Genomic DNA, 19989 nt, shown 5'->3' with positions numbered 1-19989 from the left:
ATCTCATATAGCTGCATAAACTACAGGTAATCTGTACAGGAATATGTAAAATTTTTATGCAAAATCTCCATTACACCGAGCGAGATGGCGCAGTGGTAGCACACTGGACTCTAATTCAGGAGGATGACGGTTCAATCCCGCGTCCGGCCATCCTGATTTAGGTTTTCCGTGATTTCCCTAAATCGCTCCAGGCAAATGCTGGGATGGTTCCTTTGAAAGGGCACGGCCGACTTCCTTCCCCATCCTTCCCTAATCCGATGAGACCGATGACCTCGCTGTGGGGTCTCTTCCCCCAAACAATCCAATCCAATCTCCATTACACTTATATTTCAGTTATTTATATTTATATTCCTGAATACAGTGATGCAATTGGTTTTACTAGAAGCTCAAGTAAGTAAAATATGCAGCTACCTGAAGTTAAGACATCATCATATGATGATAAAACATTGTGAACAAATAAGCAGCAAAGGAGGCATTGTTACCAATCATTCAAAAGCAGACATTCCCGACTTTCCGAGAACATATTTGGAATTATCTGAAATTAATTAACTTATGAAATAACTGATATTAAAAGTTCGGACCCTCAAAATATCAATCGCCTATTTTGCTTTAATTAATGCTAGTTGGTGAACTTCAGCAATATAATTTCATTGCTGTATTTTTTCTGAATCAGACAACACCTCTTGCTAATTAAGTCAGTTGTTAATTAAGATTATGAATAATTTAGAATCATAAATTATTTACTTCAAGATGGATGCCATACTCATAATTGGGAGATTTCAGAAAAATGCGTACTAATGTTATATTTATTGTTGTGAATTACTAATCCGAACCATATTTGGGATTACTGAAGAATGGGATACAATGCATCAGCTTTGACCAATGATGTCAGAAGTTACCAGAGATGATGTAGTGCACAGATTTAAAAGCAAAGACAAATGTTCAGAAACAAAGGGACGCAGAACAGAGAAAACAATGGAAAACATATCACGTACATCCATATTTCAAACACCATGTTAAATATAGTGCTTCTCTGAGTCCTAATATCTTATAGCTCAATTGAAGCACAGGATTGTCGTTGTTGTGGTCTTCAGTCCTGAGACTGGTTTGATGCAGCTCTCCATGCTACTCTATCCTTTGCAAGCTCCTTCATCTCCTAGTACCTACTGCAGCCTACATCCTTCTGAATCTGCTTAGTGTATTCATCTCTTGGTCTCCCTCTACGATTTTTACCCTCCACGCTGCCCTCCAATACTAAATTGGTGATCCCTCGATGTCTCAGAACGTCCTACCAACCGATCCCTTCTTCTAGTCAAGTTGTGCCAGAAGCTCATCTTCTCCCCAATCCTATTCAATACCTCCTCATTAACTATGGGGTCTACCCATCTAATCTTCAGCATTCTTCTGTAGCACCACATTTCGAAAGCTTCTATTCTCTTCTTGTTTAAACTATTTATCGTCCACGTTTCACTTCCATACATGGCTACACTCCATGCAAATACTTTCAGAAACGACTTCCTGACACTTAAATCTACACTCGATGTTAACAAATTTTTCTTCTTCAGAAACGCTTTCCTTGCCATTGCCAGTCTACATTTTATATCCTGTCTACTTCGACCATTGTCAGTTATTTTGCTCCCCAAATAGTAAAACTCCTTTACTACTTTAAGTGTCTCATTTCCTAATCTAATTCCCTCAGCATCACCCAACTTAATTCGACTACATTCCATTATCCTAGTTATGCTTTTGTTGATGTTCATCTTATACCCTCCTTTCAAGTCACTGTCCATTCCATTCTTCCAAGTCCTTTGCTGTCTCTGACAGAATTACAATGTCATCGGCGAACCTCAACATTTTTATTTCTTCTCCCTGGATTTTAATACCTACTCCAGATTTTTCTTTTGTTTCCTTTACTGCTTGCTCAATATACAGATTGAATAACATCAGGGAGAGGCTACAACCCTGTCTCACTCCCTTCCCAACCACTGCTTCCCTTTCATGCCCCTCGACTCTTATAACTGCCATCTGGTTTCTGTACAAATTGTAAATAGCCTTTCGCTCCCTGTATTTTACTCCTGCCACCTTTAGAATTTGAAAGAGAGTATTCCGGTCGACATTGTCAAAAGCTTTCTCTAAGTCTACAAATGCTAGAAACGAAGGTTTGCCTTTCCTTAATCTTTCTTCTAAGATAAGTCGTAAGGTCAGTATTGCCTCAAGTGTACCAATATTTCTACGGAATCCAAACTGATCTTCCCCGAGGTCGGCTTCTACAGTTTTTCCATTTGTCTGTAAATAATTTGTGTTAGTATTTTGCAGCTGTGACTTATTAAACTGATAGTTTGGTAATTTTCACATCTGTTAACACCTGCTTTCTTTGGGATTGGAATTATTATATTCTTCTTGAAGTCTGAGGGTATTTCGCCTGTCTCATACATCTTGCTCACCAGATGGTAGAGTTTTGTCAGGACTGGCTCTCCCAAGGTTGTCAATAGTTCTAATGAAATGTTGTCTACTCCGGGGGCCTTGTTTCGGCTTAGGTCTTTCAGTGCTCTGTCAAACTCTTCAGGCAGTATCATATCTCCCATTACATCTTCATCTACATCCTCCTCCATTTCCATAATATTGTCCTCAAGTACATCCCCCTTGTATAGACCCTCTATATACTCCTTCCACCTTTCTGCTTTCCCCTCTTTGCTTAGAACTGGGTTTCCATCTGAGCTCTTGATATTCATAGAAGCGGCTCTCTTTTCTCCAAAGGTCTCTTTAATTTTCCTGTAGGCTGTATCTATCTTACCCCCTAGTGAGATAAGCCTCCACATCCTCACATTTGTCGTCTAGCCATGCCTGCTTAGCCATTTTGCACTTCCTGTCGATCTCATTTTTGAGACGTTTGTATTCCTTTTTGCTAGCTTCATTTACTGCATTTTTATATTTTCTCCTTTCATCAATTAAATTCAATATTTCTCCTGTTACCCAAGGATTTCTACTAGCCCTCGTCTTTTTACCTACTTGATCCTCTGCTGCCTTCACTACTTCATCTCTCAGAGCTACCCATTCATCTTCTACTGTATTTCTTTCCCCCATTCCTGTCAATTGTTCCCTTATGCTCTCCCTGAAACTCTGTACAACCTCTGGTTTAGTCTGTTTATCCAGGTTCCATCTCCTTAAATTCCCACCTTTTTGCAATTTCTTCAGTTTTAATCTACAGTTCATAACCAATAGATTGTGGTCAGACTCCACATCTGCCCCTGGAAACGTCCTACAATTTAAAACCTGGTTCCCAAATCTCTGTCTTACCATTATATAATCTATCTGATACCTTTTAGTATCTCCAGGATTCTTCCATGCATACAACCTTCTTTTATGATTCTTGAACCAAGTGTTAGCTATGATTAAGTTATGCTCTGTGCAACAGACGGCTTCCTCTTTCATTTCTTAGCCCCAATCCATATTCACCTACTATGTTTCCTTCTCTCCCTTTTCCTACTGTCGAATTCCAGTCACCCATGACTATTAAATTTTCGTCTCCCTTCACTACCTGAATAATTTCTTTTATCTCATCATACATTTCTTCAATTTCTTCGTCATCTGCAGAGCTAGTTGACATATAAACTTGTACTACTGTAGTAGGCATGGGCTTCGTGTCTATCTTGGCCACTATAATACGTTCACTATGCTGTTTGTAGTAGCTTACCCGCACTCCTATTTTTCTATTCATTATTAAACCTACTCCTGCATTACCCCTATTTGATTTTGTATTTATGACCCCGTATTCACCTGACCAGAAGTCTTGTTCCTCCTGCCACCGAACTTCACTAATTCCCACTATATCTAACTTTAACATATCCATTTCCCTTTTTAAATTTTCTAACCTATCTGCCCGATTAAGGCATCCGACATTCCACACTCCGATCCATAGAATGCCAGTTTTCTTTCTCCTGATAACGACGTCCTCTTCAGTAGTCCCCGCCCGGAGATCCAAATGGGGGACTATTTTACCTCCGGAATATTTTACTCAAGAGGACGCCATCATCATTTAACCATACAGTACAGCTGCATGCCATCAGGAAAAATTACGGCTGTAGTTTCCCCTTGCTTTCAGCTGTTCGCAGTACCACAACAGCAAGGCCGTTTTGGTTAATGTTACAAGGCCAGATCAGTCAATCATCTAGACTGTTGCCCCTGCAACTACTGAAAAGGTCCTGCCTCTCTTCAGGAGCCACACGTTTGTCTGGCCTCTCAACAGATACCCCTCCGTTGCGGTTGCACCTACGGTACGGCTATCTGTATCGTTGAGGCACGCAAGCCTCCCCACCAACGGCAAGGTCCATGGCTCATGGGGGGAGGGTAGATAAAATGAAACTACTAAAACCATTATGAAAGTTGAAAAATTAATAGTTATGGAGACATGGAATTCAACAGTATATAAAGGATGAGAAGGAAAAGTAGTAGGATACCACAGACTGCGGGCAAGCAGTGTCAGGAGAAGCCACCCAGCAGTATCTTGCACACGCATAATTTATCACACAATGAATAATCCAGGATGAAATGTAACAATATTATGAAAACGCAATTTGCTACTCACCATATAGCAGAGATGCTGAGTTGCAGATAGGCACAACAAAAAGACTGTTACAAATAAAGCTTTTGGCCATTAATGCCTTTGTCAACAATACACCACACACACACACACACACACACACACAGACAGAGAGAGAGAGAGAGAGAGAGAGAGAGAGAGAGAGAGAACTAGTCCACTTGGTATGCAAGACATATAAGACTGGTGAAATACTCTCAGACTTCAAAGAGAATGAAATAATTCCATCTACAAATAAAGCAAATGCTGACAGCAGTGAATATTACTGAACCATCAGCAATCTGTGGCTGTTCATTGATAATGCTATGGTCTACAGAAAGCTGTTATCATTGAGTGATAACAGTAGGATACAAGAAGGCTTAAACAAAATTTCTAGTTGGTGTGATGAATGTAGAAAATTCTAAGTTAATTCAGGAAATTAGGAAAAACAATCCCGTAACATTCAAACGCACACTAGTAGCACGCTACTTGACAGTCAGGTAGAATAAATAGTTACATATAACAACGCAAAGCAGCATGAAATGGAACGAGCATGTAAAGATTGTACTGGGAAGAAGAAAGGTCAACTTTGGTTCGTTGGGAGACTTTTAGGAAAATGCGGTTCATCTGTTAAGGAGACCGCATGTAGAACACTAGTGCGGCCCACTGTTGAGTACTGGTCAAATACCTGGGCTTTCCACCAGGTCATATTCATGATAGACATCGAAGCAATTCAGAGGGGACCACTAATTTGTTACCAGCAGATTCAATCAACATGCAAGCATTATGGAGATGCTTTAGTAACATAAATGGGAATCCCTGGAGGGAAGGCAATGTTCTTCTCGAGGAACATTACTGAGAAAATTTAGAGGACCGGTTTTTGAAGCCGACTGCAGAACAATGCTACTGCTACCAACATATATTTCACATAAGGATTACATACTTAAGAGAAATTAGGGCTGGTATGGAGGTATGTAGACAGTCATTTATCCCTCACTATTTGTGAGTGGAAAAGGGAAGGAAATGACTTAGTGGTACAGGGTACCATCCACCATGCACTGTACAGTGGCTTACGGACTATGTATGTAGATCAGTTTAACAAGGTGTCGCGAATAAATTACAAACAGGCATATGTTAAGCTGTCTGTGAAGTTACGGTCCTGTGACATAGCAGTAGGAGCCACTGTTATATGCATGAAAGTGCTTCGACAGATGGAAAGCCTCCACACAAGGTTACTACACAACAGAAAGAGCCGACGCGGGGTAGCAGGAAACTTCCACTCAGAGCGGCTATGTGACAGACTCTGGGATCGGAAGGCAGCCAGAGCGACGGAAGATTCCCCAAGCATCATAGTAACGTCACAGGAGACTATATAAACAGTAGCTTAACAGCCTGTCGAGGATTCCGCTAGTATTCTGCCTCTGACGTGGTCACTGCACTACTCTGCCTCAGGGGCGGGACTTAGACTCACGGCATCTAGTTGCACAGAGTAGTACTTACACCTCCCACAGTTTGGTTCAGGTGTCAGTGCCTCGTAAGCTTGAGTAATGTTTACTCTAACTCTCTCTCTCTTCTTCATTAGAAGCTTACTCACAATCACACCGAGTTCCCTGGTTTAGAAGTTATTCCAGCTTTACAGATTCCGCTCCAGAACTACAAGCTGGACAAGCCCACTCCGCCTCAGCCAGGTTAGTGTCTAGCTCCCTCTTCCTGATCCGCTCGCAGGAAACCATTCAGACACGACATAAAAATTTGGTGTCAGGTGTACGCTGTTTGGGCCACTGTTTGGACAGGTGTTTGGGCCGCTGTTTGGGCATCGGTTTACAAGATTTGGCATAGGTTTGCCAAACATTTAGTTACAGCCCATAAACTTGAGGAATAGGTGAGAAGCTTCTTATTTCGGATAAAGCTCAACCCGAAGTTGAGATTGACTGACGGCTTAGAGACAGAAATTAGTCGGAGCAGACATTAGGAGGCAAGGCACGCAGAAGAAGACCAGACGGGCTAAGGAGGCCCACCCTTCGAGCGAATTCGACCAGGCCCCTGCATCGCAGGTTGACTACGCCCTCACGCCATTCCATCCACTCCACCCACGGAAGACGATGACATCTGAGGCCATCAGGTGGACAAGATAGTCCATCAGTAGCAGCTACATCGCCAAGAAGACAGACTTGCAAGTCTGCCACAGCCGATGACGCACAACAACAACAGAAGAAAATTTAAAGTAGAAGGTGAGACAAAGGTTTAATAATAACATCATGTCTAATGAACAAAATGTTTGTGATGGTCAGGCAAATCCATCCGCACCTACAAGGCAATATATTAACCTCAGTGAGGTGATCAAATTGCTATCGCATCCTTTTGATGGAAATAAGGCAGAATTAAATGAATTTTTGGACAATTGTGACAGTGCTTTTGACTTGGTAGCACCAGAGCAGCATGATGTTTTGTTGAAATTTGTAAAAGCACGTATAGTTGGGGCTGCTAGAAGCAAATTGCTAGTGGGAGATTTAACTGTTACTTGGCCTTCAGTCAGAGCTATCTTAGTAGAAAATTACGCATGCAAGAGAACGCTAGACTATTACGCTTGCAAAATGTTCGCGAGCAGACAGGAACCATGGGAAAACATAGCACAATGGGGTTCGGGAATAGATGCACTTCAGCACCAGTTCCGTGAAGCAATAAAAGAGGTGATGACGGAATCAGAGTTAGCAGGCAGCCTTGCATAGTGTTCAAATTAGGTCGTGCAGTATTGTATGACACCAATATTAAGACAACAGTAAGGGCCAGAGGTGAGTCAATAACTCTCTCCGAAGCAGTAGATATTGCATCAACAGAAGAAAGCGCGATTGCGTCTGCATGAGAGAAACCAAAGGAAAGGAGAGCTCAGAAAATAGAATCTCATAAAATTCAAAAGTGTTTTAACTGTGGAGAACTGGGGCACATAGCAAACAAGTGTTCTGATAATAAGATGGTACGCAGTGTAGGCACGGTACCAGTACAGATGAAACCGCGAAAAGAACAAAAGGGCAACAAAGAAAGTTTTGCAGAAAAGCACAAAGAAGGTAAGGTTTATGAAGAAGATCACGACCCAATGACAAATATTATGTGTTTTAAGTGTAATCAAAAAGGTCATTACGCTCGAAACTGTAAGAAATGGCCGTTAATACGAAGGGAATATGTGGCACAGGGAAACTAAGAGGAGGCACAATGAGGCAGCCGCATTGCGACCTATTTGGCAAGGTATATAAGGTAGACTGCACTAACAGAAATGAGTATATCACGGTAAGATGTGAAAAGGGCATACGGAATCCAATGAGGCTTTTGATAGATAGTGGGGCACAAATAAGTCTGTTGAAAAAGAACAGTGTACGGGGATCAGAAAAGTGATCCTACTCAGAGTATTAGAATTAAAGGTATTAGTAAAGATGTTAAAACAGAAGGCGCCCTAGAAATTGAGTTACAGGTTGAACACAGAATTGTAAGACACCAATTCCATGTAATAGGAGCAGAAGTGGATCTGCCATTAGATGGACTTTTAGGCAGAGATTTTCTTGCAAAGCATAAGGCAATTATAGATTATGGTACAAGAGATGTTATGATTTGTGGGAAACGATTTAAGTTGCGAACGGCGTAAGAGTAGTTGTCGTTAAGAGAGTGTTCGGAGGCGCTACTAGAAACGTGAAGAGTACCGCGGGTGCTAGCGGGATAGACACACCGCGAAATGTTTATCCGTTTACGGTTGGAACCGTGAAACGAAGTCAAGATGTGTCGAAGGAAGGAGTGAGTACTTCGACAGTGGTAAAAGCAGCGTATGAGAAAAATGTTAGAAAGAAGTCTATGGCGGTAACGGCTGGACATAAGAAAAACGTTTGTAAGAGGTTGATGAGTCCCACAAAGGAAAGGTGTAATCGTAGGTGCCTAAAAGGAGAAGATTTTGCAAAGGCAAGAAATGAAAATTGTAATAATTCAGTTTCGGTAAAAGCCGAGTTAGTAAAGGTAGAGCCTGGCAAAAGGTCTAGACGAAGTTATGTAGAGGTGTTGCACAACACAGATTCGAAGGTCGATTTAGCTGCAGTTGAAGCTGCGGAATTAGAAAACTGTTATGATAGTAAGCCTTCTGTGAGATGTGAAGGATGTACAATGAAACAAAAGTGTACGTTAATTGTAGGCCCTACAGAAGAAAAGATAGTAATAGTGCGAGTAAGTTTATCGGATGCATCGGAAGTGATCATTCCAAGACAAGAATTACAGACAGGTTTAATTGTACACAATGCATTAGTTGCTGTAAGGGAAGGTAAGTGTATGATAAGTGTCTTAAATACTAATGAAAAGAAAGTTGAGCTAGACGTTCCTGTATTGTTAGCCGAGGAGCTACCTCTGGTGGAAGAAGCGATGGCAAGACAAGTACAAAAAGTACATTCAGATAGGAAATCCAGAGCCAGTAATTTAAAAGAAGTACTGCGCGTAAATCACTTAAATAGTGAAGAGAAGAAAGCTATAATAGAGATACGTTTAGCTTACAATGATGTGTTCCAACTGCCCGGAGATAAGTTAACCTATACAGAGGCTGTTAAGCATGAAATTACGCTAATTTCAGAAGCCAAGGGAAAGGTACTTAACATGAGGCCTTATCGAATACCACAGGCACAGAAAGAAGTATTGCACGGCGAAATTGATAAGATGTTACAAGATGACATTGTAGTACCCAGTAATAGTGCCTGGTGTTCACCTTTAATAATAGTGCCCAAAAAGATGGACACCAGCTGAAAGCAAAAATGGCGTGTAGTAGCGGACTACAGACAATTGAATGAATTAACAGTTAATAATGTATTTCCCTTACCAAGGATAGATGAAATTTTAGACTGATTGGGTAAAGCAAAGTATTTCTCCACTCTGGATCTAGCCAAGGGCTACTATCAAGTGCTATTAGATGAACGAGACAAAGAAAAGACTGCTTTTAGCACTCCCTATGGCCATTATGAGTATAAAAGGATGCCTATGGGATTCAAAACGGCTCCAAATACTTTTCAAAAGTTAATGAATACTGTCTTAATGGGACTTCAAGGTGAGAAGGTATTCATTTATTTGAACGATGTGATAATTTTCGGTTCTTCATTAGAGGAACATAATCGCAGGCTAGAAGAGGTTTTTGAGAGACTCAGACGGTATAATTTAAAATTGCAGATAGACAAATACGAATTCCTGTGAAAAGAAGTTACATTTCTGGGACACGTACTTACAGCTGATGGATTGAAGCCAGACCCCTGTAAGGTTGAAGCTGTGCAACAGTATCCAAGGCCAGCGAACACAACTCAGTTGAAGGCATTCCTTGGATTAAGTGGCTATTATCGGCGATTTTTGGACAATTATAGTAAGATAGCAAAGCCATTGTACGAATTGTTGAAAAAGGGAACTGTCTATAAGTGCAGAAATGAGCAAGAAGAGGCGTTTCAACAGCTGAAAGAAAAATTGTTGAAGCCCCCTATTTTACAATACCCCGATTTTAGTAAGGACTTTATTGTCACCACAGACGCAAATCAGACCTCGCTTGGAGCAGTCTTATGACAAGGTAAGTTAGGAAGTGATTTACCTGTTGCATATGCATAAAGAACTTTGAATAAAGCAGAGAAAAATTAATAGTACAATCGAAAGGGAAATGTTAGCCATATGTTGGGCAGTCAAACACTTTCGACCATATCTGTTTGGACTTAAGTTTACTGTCTGTACGGATCATAAACCACTGTTGTGGATAAGTAGTGTATCAGATCCTTCATCCCGATTGTTAAAATTTAGGCTCAAACTCTGAGTATGACTATCAGATTGTATACAAAAGTGGCAAAAGAAATCTGGTAGCAGACGCGCTATCAGGAATATGAAACATTGAGACAACAAACCAGAATGTAGAGACGAAGGGACACTATCTGCACTTGAAGAAATATGTTAATTTACAACAATGGCAGGTGAGTAAACTTGAATCACAGTTCACAGAAACCAACAGACACAGAAGCTTGACACAGAATGAAACAAAAACTATACATGAAAACTTTTCATACTTATCTTAGATGACTGAGTGAAGAAAGTCAAATCTGCATTTACAGAATTTTTTTAGACTTGGGTAACTCTTTTGACAATGTTGACTGGAATACACTCTTTTAAACACTGAAGGTGGCACGAATAAAACACATGGAGCAAAAGATTATCTACATACTGTACAGAAACCAGACAATAGATATCAGTCGAACTGAGGCGGTGGTCGAGAACGGTGTGAGACAGGGTTGTACAAGGCATAAACATTTTGTTTTAATTATCACCTTGAAAAATTAAAGTTATGCAATTACTGTTTGTTTGTTTGCAGATACATATTTGCAATCTGGGTATACATCAAAATACCAGCACGACAGTGGCCTAGCACGTCACTAGAGACACCTAAACAAATAGGCACAGCGTATCTTCACTTCATCAATGGTCAATGGACTGTGTGCCCCCCCCCCCCCCCCTACCTTTTTTAGGTTCCTCAAGCAATTTGCTACACTAGTGTGGCACTGGGATTTAAATGTTTATCAGATGCGCATACAAATACCAGCAAATAAACTAAAAATGTACTAGACCCAATATTAAGCCTATACTGCGTGCACACTCACTAAGTACTAAAGGAAATGTAAAATAAATTTGAAAAGGGTGTCAAAGTTCAGGGATAGAAATAAAAATCTTCAGTTTTGCCAGTGAGATTATGATTCACTCAGAAACAGCAAAGAATGTGGAAGTTCTATTGCACACATTGGATAATGTCTTGAAAATAAGATCAACTTAAGTAAAACAGGAGTAATGGAGAGTAGTCGAATTAATTCAGGCAATGCTGAGGAATCAGACAGATTTGGAAATGTGACACTACTAGCTGCGGACACGTTTTGATATTGTTGTTGTTGTGGTCTTCAGTCCAGAGACTGGTTTGATGCAGCTCTCCATGCTACTCTATCCTGTGCAAGCTTCTTCATCTCACAGTACCTACTGCAACCTACATCCTTCTGAATCTGCTTAGTGTATTCATCTCTTGGTCTCCCTCTACGATTTTTACCCTCCACGCTGCCCTCCAATACTAAATTGGTGATCCTTTGATGCCACAGAATATGTCCTACCAAACGACCCCTTCTTCTAGACAAGTTGTGCCACAAACTGCTCTTCTCCCCAATTCTATACGAGGGTCAGTCAAAAAGTAATGCCTACTATTTTTTTTTTCTACGTTTAATTGTCAGGAAATTTAAACGCAATTACATAGGTTGAAAACCACAAAATTGAGGATCATTTTGTCATTTTTCAATGTAATCTCCGCCCATCTCTACAGTTTTGGTCCATCTTTGAACAAGGGCATGTATCCCAGCACGGTAAAAATCACAGCTCTGCTTCCTAAGCCATTGACGCACGGATGTTTTGACGGCCTCCTCATCTTCAAAATGAATCCCACGATGAGCTTCTTTTAGTGGCCCGAACAGATGGAAGTCTGATGGTGCCAGGTCAGGGCTGTATGGGGGATGAGGCAAAACTTCCCATCCAATTTTGACAATCTCGTCAGAGGTGTGACGACTGGTGTGTGGTCTTGCATTGTCATGCAAAAGAAGAACATCTGCCATTGATTTTGTTGGGCGAACTCGCTGAAGACGTGCTTTAAGTTTGTTGAGGGTTGTGACGTATTGAACAGAATTTATTGTGCATCCCTGCTCCAAAAAATCAACCAGAATCACACCCTCTGTATCCCAGAAAACTGTTGCCATAACTTTCCCTGCCGATCGCACAGTTTTGAATTTTTTCTTCCTCGGCGAGCTTGTGTGACGCCACTCCATTGACTGCCTCTTTGATTCGGGTTCAAAAAAATGCACCCATGTTTCGTCCCCGGTCACAATTTTTTTCAGAAACTCATCTCCCTCCAAACGGAAGCGCTGCAAGTGTTGGGAGGCTATTGTTTTCCTTGCCTCTTTATTCTGATCGGTTAACATTCTTGGAACCCACCGTGCACAAACTTTTGAGTACCCCAATTATTTAATAATCGTGATCACACTGCCTTTACTAAGAGAAATAATGCGACACACTTCATCTGCAGTCACCCGACGGTCACCACGAATGATGTCATCAACTTGCTGAATGTTGTGTGGAGTCACTGCACTCACCGGCCTGCCGCTCCGCTTTTCGTCAGTCAACGGTGTTTGCCCTTCAGCTTCCTTACAACGACGAACCCATCGTCTAACAGTGCTGACATCCACTGTCACAACACCATACACCTTCTTCAGTCTTTCATGAATGCGTATGGGCGTTTCACCTTCTGCATTCAAGAATTCAATCACACAACGCTGTCTCAAACGAACATCGATGTCGGCCATCTTACAAACTTCTGCTGTGCTGCCACCTGTTGACACAGAAAGTTACTACTGCAGTGGATTGCAGAAGAAGGTTTGAGGAATGGCGCCAAATTCAAATTTTTCACTTAACTTAATTTCTTTAAGTAGAAAAAAAATGGGAGGCATTACTTTTTGACCGACCCTCGTACAATACCTCCTCATTAGTTATGTGATCTACCCATCTAATCTTCAGCATTCTTTTGTAGCACCACATTTCAAAAGCTTCTATTCTCTTCTTGTCCAAACTATTTATCGTCCACATTTCACTTCCATACATGGCCACACTCCATACAAATACCTTCAGAAACGACTTCCTGACACTTAAATCTATACTTGATGTTAACAAATTTCTCTTCTTCAGAAATGCTTTCCTTGCCATTGCCAGTCTACATTTTATATACTCTCTACTTCGACCATCATCAGTTATTTTGCTCCCCACAGAGCAAAACTCATTTACTACTTTAATACGCATCTCAATTCCTAATCTAACACCCTCAAGCATCACCCGATTTTATTTGACTACATTCCATTATCCTCATTTTGCTTTTGTTGATGTTCATCTTACATCCTCCTTTCAAGACACTGTCCATTCCATTCAACTGCTCTTCCAGGTCCTTTGCTGTCTCTGACAGAAATACAATGGCATCAGCAAACCTCAAAGTTTTTATTTCAACTCCATGGATTTTAATTAGTACTCCGAATTTTTCTTTTGTTTCCTTTACTGCTTGCTCAATATACAGACTGAATAACATCGGGGATAAGCTACAACCCTGTCTCACTCCCTTCCCAACCACGACTTCGCTTTCATGTCCCTCGACTCTTATCCATCCGGTTTCCGTACAAATTGTAAATAGCCTTTCGCTCCCTGTATTTTACCCCTGCCACCTTCAGAATTTGAAAGCGAGTATTCCAGTCAACAATGTCAAAAGCTTACTCTAAGTCTACAAATGCTAGAAATGTAGGTTTGCCTTTCCTTAATCTATTTTCTAAGATAAGTCGTAGGGTCAGTATTGCCTCAAGTCTTCCAACATTTCTACGGAATCCAAACTGATCTTCCCTGAGGTTGGCTTCTACCAGTTTTTCCATTCGTCAGTAAAGAATTCGTGTTAGTATTTTGCAGCCGTGGCTTATTAAACTGATAGTTCGGTAATTTTCACATGTCTCAACACCTGCTATCTTTGGAATTGGAATTACTATATTCTTCTTGAAGTATGAGGGTATTTCGCCTGCCTCATACATCTTGCTCACCAGATGATAAGAGTTTTGTCAGGGCAGGCTCTCCCAAGGCTATCAGTAGTTCTAATGGAATGTTGTCTACTCCCGGGTCCTTGTTTTGACTTGGGTCTTTCAGTACTCTGTCAAACTCTTCACGTAGTATTATATCTCCCATTTCATCTTCATCTATATCCTCTGCCATTTCCTTAATATTGTCCTCTAGTACATCACCCTTGTACAGACCCTCTATATACTCCATCCACCTTTCTGCTTTCTCTTCTTTGCTTAGAACTGGGTTTCCATCTGAGCTCTTGATATTCATACAAGTGGTTCTCTTTTCTCCGAAGGTCTCTTTAATTTTCCGGTAGGCAGCATCTATCTTACCCCTAGTGAGATTTGCCTCTACTTCCTTACATTTGTCCATTTTGCACTTGCTGTCGATCTCATTTTTGAGACGTTTGTATTAATTTTTGCCAGCTTCATTTACTGCATTTTTATATTTCTCCTTTCATCAATTAAATTCAATATATCTTCTGTTACCAAAGGATTTCTACTAGCTCTCATCTTTTTACCTACTTGATCCTCTGCTGGCTTCACTATTTCATCCCTCAAAGCTACCCATTCTTCTTCTACTGTATTTATTTCCCCCATTCCTGTCAATCGTTCCCTAATGCTCCCCGTGAAACTCTCTACGACCTCTGGTTCTGTCAGTTTATCCAGACCCCATCTCCTTAAATACCTACCTTTTTGCAGTTTCTTCAGCTTCAATCTACAGTTCATAACCAATAGATTGTGGTCAGAGTCCCCATCTGCTGCTGGAAATGTCTTACAATTTAAAACCTGGTTCCTAAATCTCTGTCTTACCATTATATAAACTATCTGAAACCTTCAAGTATCTCCAGGCCTCTTCCATATATACAACCTTCTCTTACGAGTCTTGAACCAAGTGTTCGCTACAATTAAGTTATGCTCTGTGCAAAATTCTACCAGGCGGCTTCCTCTTTCATTTCTTACCCCCATTCCATAGTCACCTACTACGCTTACTTCTCTTCCTTTTCCTACTATCGAATTCCAGTCACCCATGACAAATTTTCATCTCCCTTCACTATCTGAATAATTTCTTTTATCTCATCATACATTTCATCAATCTCTTCGTCATCTGCAGAGATAGTTGGCATATAAACTTGTACTGCTGTAGTAGGCGTGGGCTTCGTATCTATCTTGGCCACAATAATGCATTCACTATGCTGTTTGTAGTAGCTTACCCACATTCCTATTTTCCTATTCATTATTAAACCTACTCCTGCATTACCCCTATTTGATTTTGTATTTATAACCCTGTATTCACCTGACCAGAAGTATTGTTCCTTCTGCCACCGAACTTCACTAATTCCCACTATATCCAACTTTAGCCTATCCATTTCCCTTTTTAAATTTTCTAACCAACCTGCCCAATTAAGGGATCTGACATTCTACGCTCCAATCCGTAGAATGCCAGTTTTCTTTCCCCTGATAACAATGTCCTGTTACGTGTGTCGTCATCTTAAGTGGGCGTGAGTAGTGAGTGGATGGGCAAAGTATCTATTAGGAACATTACCCATGTAGATTGTGGACAGTCGGGAATGTGGGTCTCACGGGAAGCGTGCAAGGGATAAGACCCTGCAATACCGCTATTCATCTGTGTCCTCGGTGGCTCAGATGGATACAGCATCTCCCATGTAAACAGGAGATCCTGGGTTCGAGTCCCAGTCAGGGCATAAATTTTCAGCTTACCCCATCAAGGTATGTCAACAACACCTATCGGCTGCTGAGGGTTTTCAAGTAATTATCATTTACACTACATTCTATTGAACTGTTCTACGAAAGCATGTTTCCCTTTACCTCCACCACTCAGGTTGCTGAACATAGTGATTTTCTTAGGCATTGACTATCGCAAATGAAGTTTTCAATATGAAAACTCTCTGGGTCATGATAGTGGTGCAAAAGCTATTTTGATCAGATTATTAGCTGAATGTCTCAGTTCCTGTAACAATACTGTCATATTTGACAGTCAGTCATGAACTTTAAATACCACTATTATCACTACGTAAACTTGATACTTAATTTTCCAGTACGGTGTGGAGACCATTCTGTTTCCTGTGTGCTGGTCCACAGTATCCTTTCTTCCAGGAGTGCTAGCCCAGTAAGGCTTGCAGAAGAATTTCCGTGATGTTTAGAAAGTATGAGAGTGTTACTAGCAGAATTAGTGCTTTAAGGCCAGGTAGCACACCCGTAATTGCACATGGAAGACAATTTAATAGGTCTGGCTACTAGTCTGATTCACAGTTTCTTTCTGTCAGAAGACTATGTAGTTTCTCTAGATAGCACCATCAATGACTACCAGGCTGTTATCTGTTGCAAAACAAAAGCAGCTTACATGTGTACCTCACCCACATTCCTCTTGCAACATCTCATACTGCCTATATTCATATCTACCATTACTTCCATTTCCTCTATCATATCTGCATAATTTTGACTTTAGAGGTCTGGCTCCCCCCCCCCCCCCCCTCCCCCCAAATCACCACATGGAAACTTGTTAATGACACACACGGGATTTTTCCAATGCTCTAAGTCACAATAAGTACTGTTAAGTCCTGGCATATGCCAAAATCTATAACAGATGATTTGCAATTTATGTTTCAATGTCACAACCAGTTGAAACTGTCCCCTTTGCAGTCACAGACCTGTGCACGCGAGCATACCTGTTATTTATGGGAAGTTATTAAATTATGTTAATTATATACAACTACTGCATCTGTAGAAGCATGCTTCACATTCAGTTTGACATCTTATACTGTGTACTGGCAACTATGTTAGTGAAAGACAGTTATCACACACAAAAAAACTTGTCTACGATATCCAAGATACAAGAATGACAAAATGAGCAAAAGAAACAATTAGGTCTCAGCAGCACTTTGAAAAATTTCTGACCCTATACAGCATTTTGTCAGCTGACAGTCTCTGGAGTAAATTGCACTGCTGCATAGTCTAACAAGGAGTACTAGAAATGGGGAGTGTTTAACATGTTCTAAAGTAAAGAAAAAAAGTAGACAAAAGATATACAATAAAAGGAATCAGCACCCCACAACATAATGTTTTGTAGTATCTACTTCTACAGTGCAGAAATTTCACCTTTAGTACACGTTGCTGCACGCCAGGGGAATCCATTAAATTAATGTAGCAAACTGCATATTCAACCCACTGTCTCACACAAGCTTCTTCTTCTGCTGTTTTTCCTAGCAGTGAATTATCTGCTTTCTTAGCTAATGACAATGCAATTGTTCCAAATCCGGTTACTAGTTCATTTGGTAGTCTTCCACTGCTCAGATCCGATGCACTAATCTGTAAAGACCAGCATACCATCCATCATATTACAGAAAAATAGGCTGAGTCATAATTTAATTAAGAGCTATAAACAGAAATCTAAAAATGTCAATATTGCTGAAGCTTCCTATTATGATACATCAAAATGCACATTAAAAAAGGAAGAATAAACTAACTAGGATTGATCACAAAAGACCCAGATTTATGAAAATGAAACTTACAAAAACACACTCAATTTCAGAAGTTTGTGTTTACCATCCACCTCAGTTCTCAGATCCTTGACATCATAACATAATTGTCTTACATTTCCTTCATTCTCTGCTGAAGCCTCAAATATGACACAGCTCAAGGTGAATTTCAGCTGTGATTTATGCTTCTGCACTGAGAAATTCAACCAGTAACAGCAATTCACATTTAGCAGGACTATAATCAACATTTTTGCTGCCATTTTAACTCACTGTCAGACAACACTTCCGAGAAACTATCTATTCATGAATCAGTGCACTATACTGCAGAGGCACAAACTGTTTACTGTAGTCAGCCGTTTTATCTGTTGGTCCTTACTTTCAACATGAGTTCATTACGCACTACAGTAAACACAATGTGAAATGAGACTTAAAATATATGAACACTTAAATGAGGCCTTTCCCACTTTCTCGTTGTGATATGGGATACATACACTTTGGAGCATCCAAACCAGTCATGGGTTTATTTTTGCACAGTTAAACTGGACCCTAAACAATTCCATCTGATATTGTACCTAAAATGCATGTAGAGCTTACTGCATTAAACACAGATGAAATTCTGTTGTGAAGTTCCCTATTACATAAGAAGGGGTACAAATTTTGCTTATGGAAATTATTACAGAGAGAACTAGAAGTAATAGCCTAAATTTCAATACTGGAAACAAATACTGGCCTTGTTATATTTGACAGTCAGGCGCAGCAGCACAACAAATCGTAAGCAGCAATGAAGAAAGTGCGCTTTGCAAATGTTTGTGTTATCATGTTCCTCTTAACAACATTTGGAAGGAAACCTATCTATTTTCGACAGTTAGTATTCCTTGCTTTTATCGACGACACAGACTACTTAGGCATATGTCTGTCTACATTTTACAACACTGCAATCCCATCCAAGCTGTCTTCGCAAGTGAAAGAATTCTAAGAGGCAGAATTCATGTATATCCAGACTCCCCAAGTCCGAGGCAGAGGGTACTTCCCACTATACCACAGACTGGGGTTACTTCTCGAATGAAGTACGGGAGCAATAACTGCATCTGCAAATAACCCAATCATTTCTCTGTTGTTCCTGAGAGAGCTTATCAAGCTATATCTCAAAATCTGCAATTTTGTTTTCGGAGAGTACTTCACAGTTAACTGTCAAGTGATTATTATACAACGTAAAAAACACTTCAATTCCATTAGAAACACTGCATGTGGTTTCAACTCGTGTAAGCTAAGTACCCTTCAATACACTCTCTAAACTGCAATACAATGGAAAGCAATTAAAAAACTTATCCCTGTTTGGATTCTACTGCACAGTCACACACATTCTGCCAGCTCTTAAGTGAACCTGGGCTAGTACTAAGAGACAAATGTGAAAAGTCTTGAAAATACACCTGAGAAAATATAGACAGCATACCGTTACATTTCCTCCAGCATCCGATTTTAAATTAGGCGTCTCCACACCAAGGCTTCTAAATAGCTGCCGAAGTCGATTTTCATCACATAACACCATTTTCGCACCTTCGTTAACTGTCAACAAACAACAACAGTACACATACTCACACAGGTTTCCGGATCAGAGATTATGATTGGGCGTTCAAGCAACTTTTTCGCCAGTCACAAAAGCGAGGGATAAAATCAGTAATTACGAATTTCAGTTTTTGTGGTACGATTGTGAAAATAGCCTATCATTAAACAAATAAATATCTATACTGAATACGTAAATTGAAAACTTCATCAATAAAAAAACAAAAATAAAACTGTGATCCACACTATCTTTTTTGTTTCATGAGCTTTCTTCCGCAGTATCTTAAAAATCTGATATTTGTTAATTGTAGTGAGCGCCAGTTTCGATCAACTCACTTAATATAAGGAATTCTGCTGGGAAAATCTATACGTAGTATCGCCAAGGACCCAATGTATCATCTCAACTGCCTAAAGTCAATGTTGTGCATACATGAAAATCATTTTCTAGATTTATTTCTGATTATCTCATCAAACTGAAAGAATATAAGTGTGAGATAATGTAGAAATCCTTATGAAAGAAGTAAGACATTTCTATATATGATACATTTCATCTGCAATGGGTGAAGTTTTACTTCTGAACCCCTGTGATAACTTGCATGTTGCAGACACATGGAGGTAAACTCCATGTGCAGACCACAAGATTATTTTACTTTGATTTCCTCTTTAGTGTTTGAAAGATTTGTAAATTTTG

The 19989-nt window shown here is 40.2% G+C and overlaps 1 protein-coding gene across 2 annotated transcripts in view; it reads right to left on the bottom strand.

The window, feature by feature from the left end:
• LOC124606652 (eukaryotic translation elongation factor 1 epsilon-1) overlaps positions 1-19370 on the bottom strand; it is a 35519-nt gene extending 16149 nt beyond the window's left edge. The window contains exons 1-2 of one of the 2 annotated variants that reach the window (XM_047138654.1): positions 19189-19370; positions 17356-17565 (exon numbers count right to left, since the gene is read on the bottom strand). In XM_047138654.1, coding sequence (XP_046994610.1) covers positions 17356-17565; positions 19189-19284 — 306 coding nt within the window. In that variant the 5' untranslated portion in view covers positions 19285-19370. Of the gene's footprint in view, positions 1-17355; positions 17566-19165 lie in introns of both variants that reach the window. The other variant, XM_047138655.1, reaches the window with a different exon arrangement.
• Between the last annotated feature and the right edge of the window lie 619 nt (positions 19371-19989).

This window comes from Schistocerca americana, chromosome 3 (assembly GCF_021461395.2).
Source record: "Schistocerca americana isolate TAMUIC-IGC-003095 chromosome 3, iqSchAmer2.1, whole genome shotgun sequence".
Classification (NCBI taxonomy): Eukaryota; Metazoa; Arthropoda; class Insecta; order Orthoptera; family Acrididae; genus Schistocerca; species Schistocerca americana.
The sequence above is the reverse complement of the archived record's forward strand: the minus strand, read 5'-3'. Positions and strand labels throughout refer to the sequence as shown.